The 24256-nt window shown below is 43.8% G+C and overlaps 2 protein-coding genes across 7 annotated transcripts; both read left to right on the top strand.

Annotated features, from left to right (window-relative positions):
- Positions 1-26: 26 nt before the first annotated feature.
- CIART (circadian associated repressor of transcription) lies at positions 27-4825 on the top strand. Of its 3 annotated transcripts, none has more exons than XM_082361913.1 (6): positions 27-139; positions 700-1116; positions 1284-1359; positions 1591-1669; positions 1785-1887; positions 4166-4825. In XM_082361913.1, exons 2-6 carry the CDS (start codon positions 712-714, stop codon positions 4691-4693), a joined length of 1191 nt encoding a protein of 396 aa, XP_082218039.1. In that variant the 5' UTR covers positions 27-139; positions 700-711; the 3' UTR covers positions 4694-4825. The 3 variants fall into 3 exon arrangements, with proteins under 3 accessions (XP_082218039.1, XP_082218041.1, XP_082218040.1); XM_082361915.1 differs by having other exon boundaries at positions 66-139; positions 821-1116; XM_082361914.1 differs by lacking the exon at positions 27-139 and adding an exon at positions 146-332.
- Positions 4826-10235: 5410 nt separating this feature from the next.
- MRPS21 (mitochondrial ribosomal protein S21) lies at positions 10236-23011 on the top strand. 4 transcript variants are annotated; one of them, XM_082362321.1, is made up of 3 exons: positions 10236-10341; positions 10799-10913; positions 22422-23011. In XM_082362321.1, the coding sequence occupies exons 2-3, from the start codon at positions 10831-10833 to the stop codon at positions 22600-22602; spliced, it is 264 nt and encodes an 87-aa protein (XP_082218447.1). In that variant the 5' UTR covers positions 10236-10341; positions 10799-10830; the 3' UTR covers positions 22603-23011. The 4 variants fall into 4 exon arrangements, with proteins under 4 accessions (XP_082218447.1, XP_082218448.1, XP_082218450.1 ...); XM_082362322.1 differs by having other exon boundaries at positions 10288-10360; XM_082362324.1 differs by having other exon boundaries at positions 10318-10370.
- The last annotated feature ends 1245 nt before the right edge of the window (positions 23012-24256 follow it).

Raw genomic sequence — 24256 nt, 5'->3', positions numbered from 1 at the left:
GGGAAGGCACGTGCGGAGCTGCACGTGTCTGGGAGGGGGAAGGGGCGGGACCCAGTGGGAGGGAGGCGGAGGTGGGTAGCCCTGACCCGAGAGTCGGAGTAGGAGCTGGAGACACCCTGGGCTGAGCCGACCGACACAGGTGAGGAGACTCAGGTCAGGGAGCGATCCGCGCAGGAGGATCAGACCCGGTGGGAGTGGGCTTAGGGACTCAACGCGGATATTGGTATTGCGAGGGATCGCATCACGTGGCAGGCGCGACTGGAGATGGTCCGGCCCAGGGATCCTGGTCAGAAAGATTGGCAAGAGGAGGGAGGTTGCTGCCGGGTCCCTAGGTGGGTTCGGGTGCCGCAGATTTCCGGCTTGCCGGTGGCGTGATCTCAGGTAGGGAGGCTCGCTGCGGCGTCAGGATGAGACCAGAAGAGGCGAACCGGGGAAAGGTGTCAAATCATTATATTTACTCTGAACTGAGGGAAAAGAGTCTGTGTCAGGCTGAGCTGCTCTGCGGAGGCCAGAGAGGCAATCCAGGTTCTTAATGGAGGAGGGGAGGCGGGGAAGATGACTTTTTTTATTGTCCCTGAGACAGGTAATATTGGGGAGGGAGAGAAGAGATATTATGATCGCAGACAGTACACCCTAGTCTCCCAGTCCCTTTCCTAATACTCAGATTCTGGTTTCAAACTCCCTCGCTTTGCTCTTCAGTTGCAGGTCCCGATGTTTGGGCACTCCGGGAGCTGCTCTCCAGCCCCTGCTTCTGAACCTATGGATTCTCCATCTAGCGTTTCTTCCTACTCTCTTTATTCCTCTTTTTCCACCTCCCCAGTGAACAGTGACTCTGGCTTCCCCTCCGATAGTGAGAGGGAGGACAAGTGGGCTCATGGCCCCAGGCCAGACACTGTTGGTCAGAGGGGAGGTTCTCGGCCCAGCCCTGGTCCTATCCGCTGCAGGCAACGACCCAAGGTTTCCAGTAAGCAACCTACAGCATCTCACTCGGAACAGCGGGGCTTGGCTTCTTCTATGTCAGGATCTGGGGTCAAAAGATCAAGAGGTGGTGAATTGGAGACCGGTCTAAACATCCAGGGTTGTACCACAGAAGGAGACCTGCTGTTTGCTCAGAAGGTAAGAGAAAGCTGGGGAAAGGAGATACGACCAAGTGGCTTAGCACCCAGTTGGTTGGTAAGGACCCCATGAGGATAGTATTGGCTCTCAGATTGGGAGATGGAAGAATAAGTACTGGTGTGGGCAGTTCTTGGTCTTCTCATACCCTTTGTCCTGTTTTTCTACAGTGTAAAGAGCTCCGAGGATTCATACCCCCTCTCACAGACCTACTGAATGGACTGAAGATGGGTCGATTTGAGAGAGGTAGTTATCTGATTACTTGTATTCATTTGAGCTACATTCATCTCTCTGTCTCTCAAAATATGTTTTGAATGTGTATTTCTCTTAAGTCTTTGTTTGGGGCCTGGATGATTCCCTTTTTCTCCTGTGACAATTTCTTTAGGTGAATCCATTTTAAGCCCTTCTGTCTTTCCTTTACCTGATTAAATTCTTGAATCTCAATCCTTGATCTCTCTTTCTCTTTCCTGACCCCAGGATTGAGCAGTTTCCAGCAGAGCGTGGCAATGGACAGGATCCAGCGCATAGTAGGTGTTTTGCAGAAGCCACAGATGGGGTAATTGATTCTTGATTCTTGATTCTTTCCTCAGTACTTCATAAAAAAGGAGCTATCTCCAATCCTGTCCTGTTGCTTTTTTCACACCTAATGGCTTTTTTTTTTTCCCCCACAGAGAGCGTTATCTAGGAACCCTGCTACAGGTAGAAGGAATGTTAAAGACTTGGTTTCCTCATATAGCTGCCCAGAAGTCATCATTGCGTAGTCAGCTGACCAAGGTGAGAACTTATAAACCTGAGGAAAAGGTGGGGAAATAACCAAAGAAATGAAGTGGACACGCAGAAATGGCCTCCCTCTTCCATTTTCTTTTGGATCTTTTCATCTTTTCAACAAGTTTTCTTTTCAGGGAAGGGAATGCCTAAACTTCCTTCATTGTCTTGATTTCTAGGTGTTTTGGGGTTCTATTTTGTTTGGATCATTTCAAGGAACTCCATGGAATTTAGCCCTGTTCCTCATGTTGTAGCTTATCTGCTTTCTGCATAGATACAGAATGCTTTTTACCTGGACAAATGAATCATGCAGGAAGATTCCTCAGCTTCTCTCTGCAAATCTTTTCTCTTCTGCTGCCCCTAAACCCCTTTTCCTCTCCCTCTTTTTACTCCTTCCCAAGTACCCTTGTATCCCTCTGGAAGCATGGGTTTTGAGGACTGGTCACAAGAAGTACATCACTGGGAGGGGTGAAGGCACCCATGGGGCACCCATAAGGAGAGTGTTGCAAAGATTCTTTTTTTTTTATTCTTTTTTATTTATTTTTGGCTGCGTTGGGTCTTCGTTGCTGCGCGCGGGCTTTCTCTAGTTGCGGCGAGCGGATGCCAGTCTTCGTTGTGGTGCGCGGGCTTCTCACTGCGGTGGCTTCTCTTGTTGTGGAGCACGGGCTCTAGGCGCACAGGCTTCAGTTGTTGTGGTATGCGGACTCAGTAGTTGTGGTGCACGGGCTTAGTTGCTCTGCTGCATGTGGGATCTTCCTGGACCCATGTCCCCTGCCTTGGAAGGCGGATTCTTAACCACTGCACCACCAGGGAAGTCCCTGAAAAGATTCTTAGATCTAGTGTGGAATGACCTATTTTCTGTGCCTTCAAATAATAGAGTATGTAGGGGGCACTCAAATGAGAGGGAGAGGAAAGTCTCCTGTAGCTAATGGACAGTCCTTGTTTTCAACTGCTGTGGGAATAATTGATTTAAAAATAAGCAGGAGGGGACTTCCCTGGTGGCACAGTGGTTAAGAATCTGCCTGCTATCATTGTTGCTTTTGTTGTGGTCATCCATGTACAATGCTTGGTGTCAGTCTATTTATCTCTTGTAAAAATAAAATACAGTGTGTGTGTGTGAAACAAAAAAAAAAAAAAAAAGAATCTGCCTGCTAACGCAGGGGACATGGGTTCAAGCCGTGGTCTGGGAAGATCCCACATTCCACAGAGCAACTAAGCCCGTGTGCCACAACTACTGAGCCTGCGCTCTAGAGCCCATGAGCCACAACTACTGAGCCCACGTGCCACAACTACTGAAGCCTGCGTGCCTGGAGCCTGTGCTCCTCAACAAGAGAAACCACTGCAATGAGAAACCCGTGCACCGCAACGAAGAGTAGCCCCCGCTCACCACAACTAGAGAAAGCCCACGCAGCAACGAAGACCCAACGCAGCCAAAAATAAACAAATAAATAAATTTTTAAAAAAAGCAGGAGGGGGACTTCCCTGGTGGTGCAGTGGTTAAGAATCTGCCTGCCAATGCAGGGGGCACGGGTTCGAGCCCTGGTCTGGGAAGATCCCACATGCCACAGAGCCACTAAGCCCGTGTGCCACAACTACTGAGTCTGCGCTCTAGAGCCCGTGAACCACACCTACTTACTGAGCCTAAGTGCCACAACTGCCGAAGCCCGCGCGCCTAGAGCCCATGCTCCACAACAAGAGAAGCCACCGCAATGAGAAGCCCGTGCACCACAACAAAGAGTAGCCCCCGCTCGCCGCAACTAGAGAAAGCCCGCGTGCAGCAACGAAGACCCAAGGCAGCCAAAAAAATAAATAAATGAAATAAATTTATTTTAAAAATTAAAAAATAAATACATAAACATAAGCAGGAGGATCTTGCCTGCATATTAATCTACACTTCTTAAGGAACTCAACATAGGAAATTAGAACTTAAAATACAGAAGTTGGGAAATGATGATTCCAGTTAAAAATAGACTTTTTAGAAAGAAGTTCTAAAATAAATCAGTTTATAAATAGTGAGAATCTATGGGACTGTTTGTTTTATTTTGTATACATGTGAATAGCCAGTGCCTATATAGTGTGTGGTACAAGAATTTGTTAAATAAATGAAAGTACAGTTTGGTTATTAAAACTTTTACTTAATCATGGCCTGACAGGAAATTATCTATTGCATAAAACAAGGTATGTTAGCATTACAGAGTTCCCAAGGAAAGCAAATGTTTAAGCAACCAGGTGGAGTTAATCTGAAAGCTTTCTCACATAATTTTTTCTCTTTTCTCCCCCTCCCTAGCATTCTCCAGGCCACCACAGTTATCCAGCTGCTTCCTCTCCTGCACTTTCTGTGGAAAAGATGGACCAGACACAGCTAGGACAGCTAATATTGAAACCAAAGCAGCCTTGGCACCTCACTGAATGGCCAGCTATGAACCTCACTTGGATCCACACTACTCCAATTTGCAATCCCCCTCTCAGTTCCCCAGGTACCATCTCCTTTAGCCATGGTCCTTTAGGCACTGGAACCAGCATTGGTGTCATCCTTTTCCTCCAGCATGGAGTACGGCCCTTCACCCACTCAGCCCCAACCACTCCAGTTCCATCTACTACTACAGCATCTCCTGTCATCCCTGGTGATCCTAAGATACTCTCTGGAGAGGGGCCTTGTTGCCACAATTTGCCAGTAACTCTGCCATCAGACTGGAGCTGTACCCCATCCCCTCCTGGTGTACCCACCATGACCAGAGAGATGACCGTGGGAGACCTAGGACAGATGAGAAGCCACCCTTCTGTTGCTCCTGATGTCCCTCCTCTCAATCCCTAATGCAGGACTTGAGACTGTAGTTTCTAATTTGTGTAAATATATGTCTCTCTATATACTTTTTTAACTGTTAATGTGTGAATTTGTGTTGAGGGAAGAGAAATCCTTTCTGATTAAATAAATTTTATACCTAAACAGTTTGCTGACTGGGGGAAATTGAAACCTTCTGCCTCGAATTCCAATATTTATCCTCTGAGCTGCAGGAAAGGGGATGGGAATGTTTGTGAACCCGAGCTCCACCAAATTAGAAGTCTGGATGGGACAATATACGTCCTGCGGGAAAGGAAAAGGGACTCTCTGCTGCTATCTTCCTAGGGAACACCCTTGGGACAGTTACAGGGTTCAGAGTTGGGTTGTTTTTTCATTCAGGCTCAGAGACTAGTACCTTTCTGTTTGTGTCTCTCACTCTTGTAACCTTCCAGCTGGCCCAGACTAGCAGGTTCTACTGCTCTGGGGTAGCTCTTTGCTTTGTTGGGAGCTGTTGATGGCTTGTGGCTAAATGCATATGTAATCTACTGCTGCCAGAGGAGGGACACAAAAGCCCGAACAGCCACTGTGGTTGCCAGTTTTGAAGAGGAAGCAGTGCCCCAGAACTGTCAGAATGGGAAGTCCCCTCAGATGCTGGGCCTCCTTATTCAAAAAACTGCAGCTGCTAAATGTATGCTACCCAGTGTCATCAAAGGGCAAAACTGAAGTCTGTGAATTTACCTACATCTACCCTTCTCCATGTATTACTCTTTCTGATTTGTCACAGTTTCCATCAAAACCATGTCCTCTCCCAGCCTTGGCAGTGTTTCAGACTACTTAGTCATTTTAGTTATTGCATATTGGCTACTTAGCATATTCCTCATAGCTAGTTATGCGTCTTTCACCTGTTTCTCAAGTCCTCTGTTCTCAGTGAATTATTGTCTCATTTTATTTCAGACAACATGCCCTCCCCCTAAGGCAAACTTCTCCAGTTGTGCTTTTGATTACCTTGCACCTCTGGAACTTTTGCTGAGTCACTTATGCCCTCTTTACCTTGTAACTTCCATTTGTTACTGAATTATTTATTCTTTCGTTCTCCTACAAGTAATAATTATTCCTCCCGCAAGTATGATCAGGTACCCCCTTCTTGAAAATATCTCTCGAGGGACTTCCCTGGTGGCACAGTGGTTAAGAATCTGCCTGCCGATACAGGGGACACGGGTTAGATCCCTGGTCCAGGAAGATCCCATATGCCATGGAGCAACTAAGCCCATGCGCCACAACTACTGAGCCTGCGCTCTAGAGTCTGTGAGCCACAACTACTGAAGCCCACACTTCTAGAGCCCATGCTCTGCAATAAGAAAAGCCACCGCAATGAGAAGCCTGCACGCCAAAACGAAGAGTAGCCCCCGCTCGCCGCAACTAGAGAAAGCCCGCGTGCAGCAATGAAGACCCAACATAGCCAAAAATAAATAAATAAATAAATTTAAAAATAATTTTTAAAAAAAGAAAATATCTCTTGAGCCCAATTGCCCTCTTTCTCATCTTTTCTCTATAATTCTTGACAGAGTAGTCTAGGGACTTCCCTGGCAGTCCAGTGGTTAAGACTCTGTGCTTCCACTGTAGTGGGCATGGGTTTGATCCCTGGTCGGGGAACTAAGATCCCCCATGCCGTGCAGTGCAGCCAAAAAATTAAAAAACAAAAACAAACAACCCCCCCCAAAAAGAGTAGTCTAATCATACTCTTTCTGACTCCTTTCCACCACTCAGTCCTTAAATTCTTGCAGCCTAGCGTCCACTGCTATCACTCTACTGCACCTTCTTAAGTCACTAAGAAGATCTTACAGAATTAAAGTATTATAATGTAGCTTCCATCCAGTCAATAGCTAGATCCAGGGGCTTTTACAAAGCCTAGGTACTCCATGCTCTCGGTATCATTTGACACTCTTGGTAATGCCTACTGAAACTCTCCTCCCTTGGATCCCATGTCAGCACGCTATCCTAATTCTCCTCTTACCTATCTGGCAACAACTTCTATATCTCTTAATAGCCTCACTTCTGCCCACTCCAGAGTATGCATGTTCCCTTAGTCTCAGTCAGCCCTTGGCTCTTTTCTCTAACTACATTCCTTCACTTCAAGGTTTCATCTCCTTTCATGGTTCTAATTATTGCCTCAAGTAGAAGACTTCTGAAGCTTCATCTCCAGTCCCAGTCTTTCCCCTGAGATGACATACTGAATGTCTACATTTTTGCTGGACAGTTCCATTTACTTATTACTAACACTAAAACATTGAAAATTTCAGCATTTTAGAGCCAAGAGGGTACCATCTGTATCTAATTCAACCCCTTCATTTTATAGATGAGAAAACTTAGGTAGCTTGTGTAAGACAACACAATGTATCATACAGAACTCATTTTCCAGTCTGGTACCTTTTATAGTGTTCACCAATCAAACTATTATCCTTCTTTTAGAGATGTCCCGTTCTGCCTTTTTACAACCTCTTTTTCTTCTGTAAATGATGGTACCATCATTCTTCTTTTAATTCTTTAAAATATTTATTTATTTATTTATTACTTATTTATTGAGGCTGCGCTGGGTCTTAGTTGCGGCACACAGGATCTTCGTTGCCACGTGCGGGCTCTTTATTAGTGGCGTGTGGACTCTTAATTGCGGCATGCGAACTCTTAGTTGTGGCATGCGGGATCTAGTTCCCCGACCAGGAATTGAATCCGGGCCCCCTGCATTGGGAGCACAGAGTCTTACCCACTGGACCACCAGGGAAGCCCCAGTACCATCATTTTTCTATATAACTAGGCTTAAAACGTGGTGTATTTAATCACCAAATCCCTTTTATTCTGTATTTGGAATGTCTCTTGAAATCTGTTTCTTCCTATCCATTCCATTGCCACCTCTCTGGTCTAAACCTTGACTATAGCAATAGCCTCTCTTACCTCTAAACCCTTCTCACTGATAACAAGATTAATCTTCCTGGAACAATGTTTTGCATGTCATTACCTATTCAATGGCTCCCTGGTATTTTGAGAAGAAAGTCCAGAACCTTTAGTCAAGGTCTCTGTTTCTCCCTCTGCTCCCCTGTATGATCCCTCTGTTCCAGGTTTTTGTTTTTAGTTTTTGTTGTTTGCCCTGAACACTGTAAGCCTTTTTGCCTCTAAACTCTTGTTCATGCCATTCACCTTGCCCAGCCTTTCCTGCTTATGTTAACTAAGCCCTACCCTTCTTTCAATGACTAACTCAAGTCCTTCTCCCAATTATTCACTCCATTAAAGATATATATGCTTAGTCTTTGGCCCTTTACTCCATTAAATGAAATCAGGTACATAAACTGCTTAGTACAAGGTTTGGTATATTGTAGGTTCTCAAAAATGCTACTTTTCCTCTTCTTTTCTTTCAAAGTATTTTTATATTTTATCCCATTTGATTCCCATGACGAATTTTGTGTGATTGACAGCAGATATTAGTTCCATTTTACAAATGAGGAAATAGACTGAGCGTTTAAGTCAGGGGTCAGCAAGAGCCAGATAGATATATGCTTTGTGGGCCATACATCTCTGCTGCAACTACCCAACTCTGCTGTTGTAGCCCAAAGCAGCTATACCTAATATATAAACAAACAGCACAGCTGTGTTCCAATAAAGTTTTATTTACAAAAGCAAGCGTGGAGCTGGATTTGACCGGTAGGCAGTACTTTGTAGACTACTGGTTTAAGTGACTTGTTCAAGGTCATATGCCTCAGTATCAGAATTTGCGTAGAATCCAGATCTCCTGACTTCCAATCCAGTGCTTTACACTATATTATGCTGCTGCCTATATAATTTATTTTGCATTCAATATATGCTACCTTGTTTTACTATTTATCTTTTATGGCTACTTACTGTCTTTTGGTAGTCCAAGAGTCAGTGGCATGACACAAAGTAGGCATTCAATAAAAGTTTGTTGATAAGCATAATCATGTCCCAGTCTAGCTCTATTTTGGTACTTTGAACCTGGCTTACTCTAAGGCGGGCTTCAGGGGTTTTTTGTTTTTTTGTTTCTAGATGTTTTTTAAAATAAATTTATTTATTTATTTATCTTTATTTATTTTTGGCTGCATTGGATCTTCGTTGCTGTGCGCAGGCTTTCTCTAGTTGCGGGGGCTACTCTTCCTTGTGGTGCGTGGGCTTCTCATTGTGGTGGTTTCTCTTGTTGCAGAGCGTGGGCTCTAGGCACGTGGGCTCAGTGGTTGTGGCTCACAGGCTCTAGAGCGCAGGCTCAGTAGTTGTGGCGCACGGGCTTAGTTGCTCTGCGGCGTGTGGGATCTTCCCAGACCAAGGCTCGAACCCATGTCCCCTGCATTGGCAGGTGGATTCTCAACCACTGCGCCACCAAGGAAGTCCAGGGCTTCAGTTTTTGTGTGAGTTCTATTAGCATAATTGATGAGGATGCATCTGTGTGTGTGTATGTGCCTCTGTGTTTTAGGGGAGGTAGCCAAAGAATCTTATTACACAAGTACCTGGTTGGGACCTACTTTCTTCTGTGCCTTTCCCTACTGTTTTCCAGTAGCCACTTACAGTAGATCCGAACATATGTGAATAACCATAAAATGATATATATGTAGAAGTAACATACGAATAAAATAAAAGGAAAGCTGTTTCCACAATGAGGAAGAAATAAAAAAGGAGTTGTTTATACTAAGTGTCACTAGGAGACAAATGGGATAGAAGCTGACATAAAAGAGTCTTTGATTTTAAATCTTGCAGGTGTTTCCCAATTCTTTTTTTTTTTTTAATTTATATTTTTGTCTGCGTTGGATCTTCGTTGCTGCTCGCAGGCTTTCTCTAGTTGAGGCGAGGGGGTACTACTTTTTGATGTGGTGCACGGGCTTTTCATTGCGGTGGCTTCTTTTGTTGCAGAGCACCGGCCCTAGGCGCGGGCTTATTTGCTCCGCGGCATGTGGGATCTTCCCAGACCAGGGCTCAAACCCGTATGCCCTGCATTGGCAGGCGGATTCTTAACCACTGCACCACCAGGGAAGACCCTCCCAATTCTTTCTTCAGTGATTTCACTTTATTTAGTGAAATGTCTGAGAAGGTAATGTTATAGGAATCTGATAGTATGTTCATTTCATTTTTTTCCCTTAGTTTTCAGGCAGATGAGGGGGTAAAGCTCTTTTCCATCCGGAGAAAAGATCTCAAGGAATCTGTCCTTGGCGAAAACAGGAAGCATGCTCAGGAAGCTTCGCCTATTTTTCTTATTTTCCTTCCAGAAAAAGAAATGGATTAAACATCTATTTAAGGTTTAATAGGATTACAGCAGAGATTGGCACCACATTTTAAATCAACTATACTTCAATTGAAAAAAAAAGATTTAATAGGATTAAGTGGTACGGAATCGGGCTGACCTCTGAGGCCGAAAGACGGCGACTCCACGAGAAAGCGAGGAGTCTGCTTAGGGCGGAATTTAAGGCAACAAGTATTTCGCTTTGTCAGGTGTTGAGTCCAGACCCGGGGGTTGGCGGTGGTGGAGGAGGATTAGAGAAACAGCCAACCCCGGCCAGAAGGACGGTTGCCATGGTTTCCACGTAGCTTCATTTCCCTTTCAGCCTCGTTGTCTTCGCGCGGCGCTAGAGAACACGCAACTTCCGCTTCCGGTCGGGGCGGGCTTCCAGTCGGCCGGGCGCTGAGGGGTGAGGACCTTGTGCGGGGGTAGGATAAAGTGAGGCGGGTGTGGCGGGAGGGCGCGGTTCCTCGCGATTCCCCCCTTCCAAGCACGGAGAGACTGTGTTCCCGACTCCCACCCCAAACCGTCCTGGGACGAGGAGCGGTAGTTGGGAGGGAGAGGGGGCGCCTGCGGCGCGTCCCGGTCTCCCGTGACCGGCCAGATAAATCTCCATGGGGACGCCCTGCTACCGTCTGTCTTCTTCCCTATGGTAGGGTTTGTATTGGCAAAGAGATCGGGCGACTCTTGATAACAAGTCGCGTATACTTTCTAGGACATGAGGACTTGCACGTGCCCCTGTCGCGCATGTTCCAGAGCCCGTTGCATTTCCAGGCCCTGAATAAGCTACGTCGTTGTGTATTCTGTTGTGTCTCTTTATTAGCTGGTCTTTATACTTTACTGCCCCTTTCTCCGTCATACTTTAGGTCCTGCAGACTGAAGACTTAAATCCAAGGTCATGGCAAAACATTTGAAGTTCATTGCCAGGACTGTGATGGTACAGGAAGGGAACGTGGAAGGTGCATACAGGACCCTAAACAGGTAACTGGTTAGGGACCAGAATCATGCCTAGACCAACTCTTGAGAAGTGCGGTGGTTATTCTCTCACTTCCCCTGTCGTAGGTTGTCTCAAACCAGTGCCAGCCCAGGTGTTCACAGCCTTGAAACTTCTCAGACCCTCAGTTTACTATATTAAAAATGAAATTCTTTCCCAAACCTAACTGTGAGGCTTACTTATCAGCAGTCATTCCTTTGATAATGAACCTGAATTCTATCCAAGACTTTAAAAAGAGCCCAAAGGGAAAATCAAGTTATAAATTGCTAGTAAGCGAAAACATAGTACATGATATATAAAAAGCTGAGTGAGGGATTGGTATGGGACAAGGCAAATGGAAAAGATGAACTCAGATTTGGGATCTTAGAGAAGCAAGCGAGAGATAGAAAAGTGTTACAGGTTCAGAAAAAGGTTAACACAAGCAAAAACATGAAGATGGAAATGAACTGGCTGGAGTGGAGGAGCTGTATTGAAAGGTTTTGAATGCTAGGGTAAGAGGTGTAGAATGACTCTAATAAAGAACGCCTCAGAGTTGTGGTTTCTCAAGAAAATAGTTCCTTAAGCTTCCCTTATCACTAGTTGTAAGGATTTTGACTTTCATTTATCATTTTCTCTCCCCAGTGAAGCAGAGTTTGGAGAAACAAATGCTAGTTGAGTTGAATTATCAAATAATTATATGAAAGAGATGTTAATATATGAGCTGGTCCTCTGCCTTAAGGCCACTAAGGTGGTAGCTTTATGTCAGAAGTAAGAGAAGCCTAGGGAGATGAAGTTACATTCCTTGGGTTACAATTGTTGAATGGTGGAAAGAAGCATAAATCACATTTTTCTAGTGCAGTGTTCTTTGCTCTGTTCCTACATTATTGACTAGTTTCTCTGGAAATGGAGAGACCTATGGCAGTCACTCTCCAGTTAAGAATCCGTATTTGATTGGGTTTAAATATAAGTGGGGTTCTTGGGGACTGAGAAGGTAAATGAAAGAGAACCAATTCTTATCCAAGCAAAGAGTTCTAGGTATGGAGGGCTGGATGGCAGAAGACCATAGTAAATGAGGACAAAGATGCTGTCAGAAGCTATGTAATTGAGAAGCAGTTGCAGGCTGAGGATGACTTGTATGTCTTTTAAAAGGATCTGGTCTTGGGTCAGCCTCTTTACTTTCAAGGACTGTGCATGCCAGTCATATCCTTGGGCAGAAGCTTTTCCCTCTGCATTTTCACTTGCGTTGAAAGTAAAGATAATCAGTTAAGTACAGGGCAGTAAGATAATCCTATTTCATGTTTTTGTATTGCTGCTCATTCCCTACTCTCCTATTTCAGACCTTTAAGTGGCATGTCTGTGGGAGGGTTGAGATGTCTAATGATCTTTCTCTGCCCATATACTGGAAGCACCAAGTGAATGTCTTTATAGAATCTGAAGTGAATTAGCTAGTGAGATGAAATGCTGAATTTGGGGAAAGGAAGTCTTGTAGATTACCTCACCCTTCTTCTGACCTCTTCCTGTAAGTTTTTTGTTTGTTTGTTTGTTTTTTGGTTGTGCAGTGCAGCTTGCAGGATCTTAGTTCCCCGACCAGGGATCGAACCTGGGCCCCCTGCAGTGCCAGCGCAGAGTCCTAACCACTGGGCCGCCAGGGAATCCCAAATTTTTTTCTGTATGATTTATTTTGGTGGATTTAGATGGGTCTTCTAACTAGGGTGACTGTGATGTTTGTATTGTTAAGGGATGTCAAAGGGCAGCTGTTAACCTGATGGTAAAACAAATTTCCAAAGGCTCAGCTTTAGCTCCCCTCACCTCTTTTATTCTTAAAGAATAACAGAAAAGCAAGAATTTTGTTTTTAGGAAATTAACTACTCTGATGAAGAACCAAAAAATAATTTGTGCAGCATTATTTATTGAACCATTTCTTACAGTTGTATCAAGAAAGTAGCTACAGGGAATTCCCTGGCAGTCCAGTGGTTAGGACTGTGCCCTTCCACTGCAGGGGGCACGATTGGGGGTGGGGGGGGTGGGGGCGTGAACTAAGATCCCACATGCTGCACTGCATGGCCACAAGGCCAAAAAAAGAAAGAAAGAAAGAAAGTAGCTACAACTTTAATACTTTTGACCAAAGCCAGGCCTGAAAATAGTTTTCTCACATAAATGAGGCAGCATAACTTAGTGGTTTAGAGCACAGAGCCAGCTGACTGGTTCAGATCCCTGCTTTGCCATTTTTTGGCCTCATAATCTGTGATTAGCTACTTAATGTCTCTGCCTCCGTTTCTTCAGTAAAATGGAACTACTAATAGTGCCCACCTCATAGGGTTGATGGGAGGATTAAGTTAGTAATATAAATAAATTGCTTAGGACAGTGCTTGGCACATAGTAGGCATTATGTGTTAGCTATTATCATAATTTGGAAGTAAATGTAAGGGAGTTTTTACCCTTTTGGTTTTACTTTGTGGGTGATTTGTTTATTCATTTGTTTTGAGAGATTGACAGTTTGCTTTAACTGTTTTTTCTCTTATGCTCCCTGATCATCAAGTTATGCTCAAGGTGGCCTGGAGGTGAAAAAATGAGAAAATAATTTAGCTTTATTTTGTCCTGAGGCTCTAGTTGGCTACTGGTATTGGAATGACTTTTCCTATACACGCTGATACTTTCCAACCAAGGCTTCTTCTCTATATGCTAATGCTAATCTCATTTTGAAATAACAGCATTTATTCCCTCTGTATACACTGCTCCCTCATCCCCCATTTCCACTTATAAAAATTTAAAACCTGAAAAACAAAATATTTCTAACTTCCTGCCTAAAGGAGTTGATCATCTCTCTATTGATGCCAAGTCTGCAGAAAGCATAAGGCCAACTCACCTTCTGAGAGAAGACTGTTCCGCTATTTTTTTGCCTGGGATTGTTCTAATTAACCTGGAAACAAATCTCTGTATCTCCGCCTCTTATGAAATCCTAATTTAGCAAATACCTTTTTATTTAAGCAACATGAGGGTTTTGCTTTTCCTGTTTTTTCTTTTTTTTTTTTTTTCATTTTATCTGAAAATCTTTCCTGATCCCAGGTGTGGAGTGGGTGTAGGTGAGAAAAAAAGAAATAAATGACAGAAGGTGAGGTGTGTTTGGATACCTTCTGTCATCTGGCCTGGCCTAGTACTATCTCATACCTTCTTGTTCCTGAGAATCTGTTTTCAAATATCTCTAAATTGATTTCTTCCTTCTTTCCTTTCTTCTTCCCTCCTTCCTCCTTTTTGTTAAACAAGAGCCCCATACTTTTAAGATTCTCTTTTTATAGGTGAATTGCAGTTTATGCATACTTTTTTCCTGGGTAGAAATGCTTATTTTAGTCAGAAACAGCAGGAAACTGGTCAGTATAATGCTGTGTGGTTTTTGACCCTGCTGCCAATCACCTGGGGGAATCTTTATTTAAAAAAAAAAACAAAAAACAGAAACCCTCTTTATGTCAGGGCCCAACCTGAGACTAAATCAATCTCTCGGTGGTGGCGTCTGACCAGCAGCATTTTTTTTTTTTTTTTTTCCAGCAGCATTTTTTACAATGTCTCATGAGATTTTAATATTCAGCTAGGATTTTAATAGTCTTAAGGGTAGAGACCTATGCTTTTTCATTTGTATATCCCTTGCATTTACCGAAGTGTCGGGTGCATAGAAAGCTCTCAATAAATGTCTACTTAATGAATATAAATGTTCCTTTATCTTCCGTCACTCCCTAAATTTAGTGTTTGTCAAACCTTTCCACTGAAGTATACTTAACAGGAGAGGAGAGTGAAGGAACTATAAGGGGTTCTTCCACCACAAGCAAACATGGAATTTCTTTTTTTTAATCAAAATTTTAGGTGATTTTTATTTGTTGTCTTTACGTTTGTTTTAGGGCTAGCACCCCCACCTCCACTGTAGTTAAAGTTGGTCCTCCAGGCAGATGCATTGAATTTATCCAGAGATTTCTGTCTTTGGATAGTACCCTTGGCATTCTATCAAGTATCCTAGGTAAGAAACGTGGTATTACTTTTTCCTCACTTCAGGGATTAAAACACCAACATACGAATAGATTTGGGGGGAAAAACAATTTACATTGCTGAAAAAGAAAAGAATTTGATCAGAAAGGAGAGGCATGGTTAGGCAGAAAAAAAAAAAAGAAATTCTGGTCCCAGACACTCAGGGCCTGACGTGTGATCTCGTTTTAGGCTTCCTTATGAATTTGGAAAATTCAAACTTTGTGACTAAGGTTATCCAGGAAAACAGTGCAAGAAGTGCGTGGTTGGAAGAAGCCAGCTTGGAGCAAGTATTATGGCAGTGATTTTTATAATCTTTGGGGAGGATATGTATTTTGTCAATGTAGATTTATTCTTTAGGAAGCTGCATTTATGTTCCTTTTTACCTTGGAGTGTTAGATATATATCCTTAAATTGTATTTTAGCCTCAGGAGAAAAAAGTGAACAAATATTTCGTTCTTAGGATAGGCAAGGACTTTTAAGCATCCAAATGTGAGCAGGTTGGTTCTGGAGTGTCCCAGCCTTCCTATCTGTCAGTCTGTCAGACACAGTAAACACAGTATTTTCTTTCTTTTTTTTATAAATTTATTTATTTTATTTATTTTTGGCTACACTGGGTCTTCATTGCTGCGTGTGGGCTTTCTCTAGTTGCGGGGAGCGGGGGCTACTCTTCATTGTGGTGCACAGGCTTCTCATTGCAGTGGCTTCTTGTTGCGGAGCACAGGCTCTAGGCGCACAGGCTTCAGTAGTTGTGGCTCACGGACTCTAGAGTGCAGGCTCGGTAGTTGTGGCTCACGGGCTTAGTTGCTCCATGGCGTGTGGGATCTTCCCGGACTAGGGCTCGAACCCATGTCCCCTGCATTGGCAGGTGGATTCTTAACCACTGAGCCACCAGGGAAGCCCAGTGTTTTCTTTTTGTTTCATTTTTTTTTTTTTTTAATTTCTTTTTTTTATTTATTTTTTGGCTGCGTTGGGTCTTCGTTGCTGCATGTGGGCTTTCCCTAGTTGAGGTGAGCGGGGGCTACTCTTCGTTGAGGTGCGCGGGCTTCTCATTGCGGTGGCTTCTCTTGTTGCAGAGCACGGGCTCTAGGCACACAGGCTTCAGTAGCTGTGGCACTCAGGCTCAGTAGTTGTGGCTCACAGGCTCTAGAGCGCAGGCTCAGTTGTTGTGGCACATGGCTTAGTTGCTCCACAGCATGTGGGATCTTCCTGGACCAGGGCTTGAACCCGTGTGCCCTGCATTGGCAGGCGGATTCTTAACCACTGAGCTACCAGGGAAGCCCTTTTTTTTCTTGTATTGAAGTATAGTTACTGTATGATATTATATAAGTTACAGGTGTACAATATAGTGATTCACAATTTTTTAAAGGTTATACTCCATTTATAGTTATTGTAAAATATTGGCTATATTCCCCACGTTGTACAGTATATTCTTGTAGCTTATTTATTTATTTATTTGGCTGTGCTGTGCAGCTTTGGAGACCTTAGTTTCCTGACCAGGGATCAAACCTGGGCCCTGGCATTGAAAGTGGTGATTCCTAACCACTGGACCGCCAGGGAATTCCTCTTGTAACTTATTTTATACCTAATAGTTTGTACTTCTTAATCCTCTACCCCTATATTGCTCCTCCCCTACCCTCTCCCCACTGGTAACCACTAGTTTGTTCTCTGTTATCTGTGGGTCTGCTTCTTTTTGTTATTTTCACTAGTTTATTGTATTTTTTAGATGCCACATATAAGTGAGATTATACAGTATTTGTCTTTCTCTATCTGACTTATTTCACTTAAGCATAATGCCTTCCAAGTCCATCCAAACACAGTATTTTCTGACACTTTACTTCTTTTCCTCTGGTTTTCCATAATGTCCTCTAGCTGCCTTTTCTGTATATCTCTCTTAAATCCCAGGCTTCTCCTCGTTTCTCTCAGCTTTCTGATAGTTGGTAGTTTAAAAATAAGTTGCATGTTCTGCGGTCTAATTACAACAATAGGTATGAGAGCAAATGAGAGGAGAGGGTGGTTAAAGCTTTAGCATGTTTGGAGCACAGATGTAGTCTTATAAAGGAAACAGCCTATGTGTCTGCACAGTGAGACCACCACAAAATGCTTTTTATATAACCAAGGGCCCCCATTGGTGCCCTGGGATGAAGAGATGGAGAGTGGGGGTCGCTAGGAAGCCCTGCCTGATTGGCTGGCGCCCAAGTAAAGAAAGGCAAGCACACTGGAAGCATGCCCAGTCGACCCCTTTTATTCCTGGTAGGTGAGCTTCTGGGCCCATTGAGTTCTTCTGTGTACATGTTGATCCTGATGTAGGCTGGCTACACTGACATGTGAGTCTGCCACCCCCAAATTCCCCAGCCCAGGCAGCTCAGCTCCTTTTACATAATCTGTTGAACTGGCAGCTAAGTTCTCCTTAAATGTTAGGTTGCCAGGTGCCCAAACTCCAGGCTGATCTGTTTACTCTAAACCTCTTGGTTGACTAGTCCTTGAACTACCTGTGAAAGCAGAAGCATCATTAGTAACACCCTGTTTACTTCATGAGTTCTACAAAACTCTTCCTACATCCTTTATTAGAAATGAGTTGAGTAGATGCCTCTACTGTAGGGATTCTGGAACATTTGAAGATAATCTGTGCTTTTTCAGGATACCTAGAAAGTGCAAGGTAAGGAAGGAGATCCTCACCTGGCACCTTGGAATTTATTTGGTTTGTGTTTTGGAAATAGAACCATCCAAGGAACACCATTTAGCAACCCCATCATTATGTTGGGGGCCACCGATCTTTTCATTTTTTTCCCCTCCTCTACTCTTATATTCCTTTGGTACTTTTTTCTTGTCTGTCTTTTCTGCCTGACCACACAGGCACTTACTTGGTAAGATGATCACTTCTGTTTCAGAACCCTTTTGAAACTCCAGTAGGATACCTGAGTATGTTTCTAAACTCCTCGTCCTTTTGCTGTTTTCTTTCATACTACTTTAAACTGTCTTTGTCATTCCAGTAGGCTCTTCTTCCTAGGTGAAGTCATATCTAGGGTCTCTGTTCTTTTCATAGTCTCTCCTCAAATCCAGTCTCCTTGCCCTTTTTATATTTCCAGTCTTTCCCTTTCAGGCACTTTTTTTTTTCTGTTTTTTCTCTAATATACTAGTCTCTAGTCCAAAAAGTGGCCTTCATTAAATAGCAGTAAACAAGGTCTAGACAGAAATAAATACTTAATTGTTTGGATCAATTCTTTTCCCTTAGTGTGCCATGTCTTCTTGGCTTGCATCTTTTTACTCTAATTAAGGAGCCTGGCCCAGCTCTTTCCTCCCTCATTTTTCGCTTTGCCCATGGGCACCGCAGTAATTTGTCTTTCAAACCTCAGTGGTTTTTGTTTGAGAAGCAGAGTGCTATTATAGAGCACTGCACTAAAGACCTGAATTCTACTGCTAGCTCCATTTTGTGATCTTGGGCAGGTCAGCCTCTCTAAACTTCAGTTTTCTAATCTGTAAAGAGACGACGGGAACTCCCCTGGTGGTCCAGTGGTAAGATCCCGCATGCCGCGTGGTGCGGCCAAAAAAAAAAAAAAGATGACATTACCTGTTTAATCAGTTTCATAGGATAATGATTAGGATCATGGATATGAAAATGCTATCTAAAGTCTAATGTGCCATTTTAGTAAAGGTAATATTGAGGCCTTCTGAGCTAATATTCCCAAGAACTGTGTCTGTTAGAAAGTAACTTAATCCCTTGAGCTGTAGACATTTGTCAGTCACCAAGAGGATTTGTCATACATTTACTGATATTTGCTCTTTGCCAAGTATTATATTAAATGCAAAAATGAAAGACTTAATCTCTAACCTTAGAAAGCACACAACCCAGTAAGGGAGATTTTAAAAACTAAAAAACCAAACATGACTAAATATAATACCGTCTGATCAGTGCTTTAAAAGTGTGTACTGGGCTTCCCTGGTGGCGCAGTGGTTGAGAATCTGCCTGCCAATGCAGGGGACACGGGTTCGAGCCCTGGTCTGGGAAGATCCCACATGCCACGGAGCAGCTGGGCCCGTGAGCCACAATTACTGAGCCTGCGCGTCTGGAGCCTGTGCTCCGCGACAAGAGAGGCCGCGATAGTGAGAGGCCCGCGCACCGCGATGAGGAGTGGCCCCCACTTGCCACAACTGGAGAAAGCCCTCGCACAGAAACGAAGACCCAACACAGCCATAAATAAATAAATAAATAAATAAAATTAAAAAAAAAAAAAAAAAAGTGTGTACTGTGGCATTGGTTCTCCCTGGACCATTAGCAGCAAAATCACTTGGGAACTTGTTAGAAATGCAGATTCACGGGCCCCACCCTAGACCTATGGAATCAGAAACGAGGTGGCACAGCAGTCAGTGTTTTAACAAGTTTTACAGGTGACTGTTGCATGAGTCTCAAAGTTTGAGAACCGCTGTGCGTTGGGAACAGAGGGAAGGAGTGATTAATATCTCCTGGACCAGTTTATAAATGTCGTTATCCATTGATTTGTGCCTTTGAAGAATAAATAGCCTTTCATAAAACAGAAAAAGAAAGGAATCATATTCTCAGCGAACATCATGAACAAATGTAAAAAATAGATGTGTAGTGTGTTTGGAAAACACCTAGTTCAATATGACTAGACGTAGGCTTTTTAGGGCAAGTTATTAAAGATAAAGCTAGAGCGAGAGGGTGAAGCTCAATTGTTTAGGACTTTGAGCTTAGACTAGTGGTTCCCAAATTTATCTGCACATTGCAATTACCTAGGGAACTTAACAAACCCTGCCCATGTCCCTCCCCACTTGTGACTTAGTTGGAATTTTTAAAAGATCCCCAAGTGATTCTAATGTGCAAACAAGTTTGGGAACCACTGGCTTAGACTATTTTATTTACTGGGAAAGATTTTTTAACATCAGAGTACACAATCTGATTTATTTTTTATAAATTTATTTATTTTATTTATCTATTTTTGGCTGCATTGGGTCTTCGCTGCTGCGTGCAGGATTTCTCTAGTTGCGGCGACCGGGGGCTACTCTTTGTTGCGATGCGCAGGCTTCTCATTGCAGTGGCCTCTCTTGTTGCGGAGCACAGGCTCCAGACGCGCAGGCTCAGTAGTTGTGGCTCACGGGCCCAGTTGCTCCCCGGCATGTGGGATCTTCCCAGACCAGGGCTCGAACCCGTGTCCCCTGCATTGGCAGGCGGATTCTCAACCACTGCGCCACCAGGGAAGCCCAGGCATGAATACTTTTTAAAGGCTCTTCAGGAAATGATTCCATTGTGCACAGGGTTGAAGCCCATGGTAAAGTTTAAGGGAATCATGGAGAACCAAAAAGGAGGAGGTTTACAGTCAGAATCTGGAGGGATACCAACAGTTAAGGGTAAATTAGGAAGAAAGCCAGCAATGGAGACCCTTTTGTGGGCCAAGATACTGAGTCTTTGGTGCCCTACTTTTCTTTGGCTGCATTGGGTCTTCGTTGCTGCGCGCAGGCTTTCTCTAGTTGCGGCGAGTGGAGGCTACTCTTTATTGCGGTGTGTGGGCTTGTCATTGCGGTGGCTTCTCGTTGTGGAGCACGGGCTCTAGGCGCGTGGGTTTCAGTAGTTGCAGCATGTGGGCTCAGTAGTTGTGGCACGTGGGTCCTACAGCGCATGGACTTCAGTAGTTGTGGCATATGGGCTCAGTAGTTGTGGCTAACGGGTTCTAGAGCGCAGGCTCAGAAGTTGTGGCACACGGGCTTAGTTGCTCCGTGGCATGTGGGATCTTCCTGGACCAAGGATTGAACCTGTGTCCCCTGCACTGGCAGGTAGATTCTTAACCACTGTGCCACCAGGGAAGTCCCCTGGTGCCCTACTTTTCTATTGTACAACTCTAGTGTTGGATCCACATGACTTCTGGGCATGACTGTGTTTTCAGCAGAACCTGAATTATCTACTCCTCCCACTTCTGGGAGTTGGCAACAATTCCCTTGCCTCCCATCTCCCTGCCACTAAAACCTAGACAAACTGATCTTACAAATCAGCAGGAGCCTAGGAGAGGATCCCAAAGGACAGTGGTTCCCATGTCTATTCACATTTGTAATGTACCCAAAGCTCAAATCTTTTCAAGTACATGTTCAATCTATTATTGTTATCTTGGGCTTTTGGTATAACATACCAGCAATAAATAGTGTTTCCCACTGAGCAGAAGTAGCTGGTAGTTTCTCTTATTTTTATTTCCTTCTGCTGTCCCCCTTCCAGTTATAATAGCCATGTCTCAATTTCTCTACCTCCAATTGTGTTTTTGACTTACTTTTTACATGTAATGAAAGGAAAGGGTAGGCAGGAATGGGGTCATGCAAACAGTGCCAGGATGGAGGGCAGTAGCAGCAGGTGCCTCCAGACCTCCTCAGGACCAACTGATGATGGGTTGAGAGGGAGAGACAAGTTGCAGACTGGAGCCAGAGCTCTCAGGAGCCCAGGGATAAGGTAGGTTATAGAATAACCCCCCGTGTCCTCTTGGCTCAGTGAGAACAAAGAGGTTAGTTTGAGTTAAGCGTGTTATGAATCCAAGAGAAACCGTGTTGTAAGGAATTAGGTGGGCAGGAAAAAAACAAATTGAACTAAATTAAGATTAATAAAATACGGTTTCTGCCTTCAGGGGTTATTAGTCTAATGAGGGAGACATTTGTATAAATAACTAACAGAATGGCAAAATGAAATAATCTCTAAATAGGTATACAACAAAATAAATTATTTTCTCTAAGAAGATGAGAAAGCTTTTGTGGAGAGATGGCATCTGGATTTAGCATCAAAAAGATGTGGAAAATCTCAGGTTGGCAGCTACAGGTTGGGGATGGCATTCTAGGCTGAGGAAGCAGCGTGAGTAAGGACTTGGTATTAATGTGTGTTCAGGGAGTAGTCAGTAAAGTAGTGTGGTTGGAGCATGTGGTACATGGAAAAATGATGGTTGAGGCTGTTATTTTAATGCTCCCATTTGTGTCACTGGTGTGATAAGGGCCTCTTCTTTCCCTGTATTAAGTGGGCCCAGATATTTCTCAGACTTACAGACCTCAGCTGCATCAGCTCTTAAACACAGTAGGGGTGGCACTACATTCTCCACTAAGGACCACGTAGGAATCACCCCTAGTTATTTTTTCCTACTGCAAATGACTTACCCCATTTGAAAATTCTGAAATGGCCCCTTGGTTGAGACTCACTGCCATAGGGAGCCACTGTTCTTTTGGGACTGTGCCATATCCCTCAGGTGTGTTGTGGTAGAAGAAAAAAAAGGTTGAGAACATGACCATGACTATAAACTCCCCAAGAGCAAGGACTATATAATTAATTGCCTTTTTATTTCCCCACATATTACTCTTTGGTGCCTGTCCTCTATATGTTGGCAGTTAATGCTGTATTGTCACCATTTCACACCATTCTTACAGACACCAGTTATTTGGTCAATTGACTTCTAATCATTGTGAAACTGGAAAAGAACAATAATGAGCCTAAGCCTCTAACTTCGTTTCCTGTCTTTATACAGAATCCTTACCATGGATGGGCTCATTGAGGACATAAAGCGACGGCGATACTACGAGAAGCCTTGCCGCCGGCGACAGAGGGAAAGCTATGAAACCTGCCGGCGAATCTACAACATGGAAATGGCTCGCAAGATCAACTTCTTGATGCGAAAGAATCGGGCGGATCCATGGCAGGGCTGCTGAGGCCTGTGGATAGGAGGCCCCATGTGAAAATCCTTATCCAGCTGTCTCCACCTCTTTTCTTCTCCCACCCCATTTTCTCTTACCTTTCTTACAATAAACTCAATCACATATATGCAAGAAGGCCTGCAGATATAGAAGCAATCCCACTAGTCAGCAATGGACACTTTCTTGTATTAAGTCAAAGAGAAACCGAGTCCAAAAGTAGTCTGGGAGTAGAATGGTGGTTGCCAAGGGCTGGTGTTGGGAGGAGGGGAATGGGAAATTATTGTTTCATGAGAGCAGAGTTTCAGTTTGGGAAGATGAAAAAGTTCTGGAGGTGGATAGTGGTGATACTTGCACAACAACGTGAATGTACTTAATGCCACTGAACTGTACACTTAAATGATTAAAATAAATTTTATGTTTTGTATATTTTACTGTAATTTTTTAAAAATATTTATTTATTTATTTGGCTGCGCCAGGTCTTAGTTGCAGCACACAGGATCTTCGTTGCCGCATGCGGGATCTTTAATTGTGGCATGAGGGATCTAGTTCCCTGACCAGGGATCGAATCTGGGCTCCCTACATTGGGCACATGGAGCCTTAGCTGCTGGACCACCAGGGAAGTCCCTATATTTTATTGTAATTTTTTAAAAAGTCTGAAGTGGGAAATTTTTCTAAAATGTAGTGGAATATATCTACCGTGTCTAATTTTTATGAAACCCAAAGCAAGATCTTATTATTGGAAAAGGATCTATTCCTCTTTACTGAACTGCCTTCCAGCTATTAGGTAAAAGGAAGAGGAAACATGTATATATTTGGAATAAATTCTAATTCAGAAACACCCATCAACCAGGGTAGAGAGCTGAAACCCTTCCCCAAAGGAATCCTTAACACAATCTAACATTCACCCCTGTTTTGTCTTTCCTGTGGTTTTCCTAAAGGAGGCTAGTGGAGGGTTGGTGGAAAAGAAAGCAGTAGATGGATGGTAGGAAAGAGAGAATGGGGGAGTGTTAAGAGAAAGAAGGGCACAGAGCCTGAAATACCTACAGCAGTGGTTCTCAAAGTGGGATCTTCAGATCAGTAGCATCACCTGAGAAACTGCTAGAAATGCAAAATTTGGGACCCTACTTTAGACCTTCTGAACTGGAAATTCAGGTCGAAGCCTGTCATGGCAATCTATTTTAACAAGCCCTGCAGGTGATTCTGATGCAGGCTGAAATTGGAGAACCATTGCCCTATAGTACTCAAAAGAGATTCCAGGTGGAGGTCTCACTCAGCTACCACCCCTGCCTCTCCTTAACAGGCATTCCTGGGCATGGGACTCTTGACAGCTGGGGCATCTCACCACTGTGGGAAGACCAGCTGCTCTGCTTCCTCTCCTGCTGTGTTTCCTCTGATCTTGGTCCCCTAACAGCCATGCCTGCTAGTATAAGGAGAGTTGGTGCCAAACCCTGTAGGAGAATGCAGAGGGTAGGTGGAAGTGGCTAGCCCACCTCTCCTCACCCTGAGTGGAGCCCACTCAGCATAGTGTTAAAAAAGGAAGTAAACAGAGCCGACTGCCAAGCCTCCTATCTCTCCAGATTACTAGTGTTCAAATATTGCCCCCTTGTGGTACAGTAGCGTGGCTTCAGATTTCTTCTAGTCTTAATTCTGTCTTCAGTGTCTTTTTCTC

Source organism: Balaenoptera borealis (assembly GCF_965194805.1).
Source record: "Balaenoptera borealis genome assembly, chromosome: 1".
Lineage (NCBI taxonomy): Eukaryota > Metazoa > Chordata > Mammalia > Artiodactyla > Balaenopteridae > Balaenoptera > Balaenoptera borealis.
Note: the sequence above shows the minus strand (reverse complement) of the source record. Positions and strands in the feature narration are given on the sequence as shown.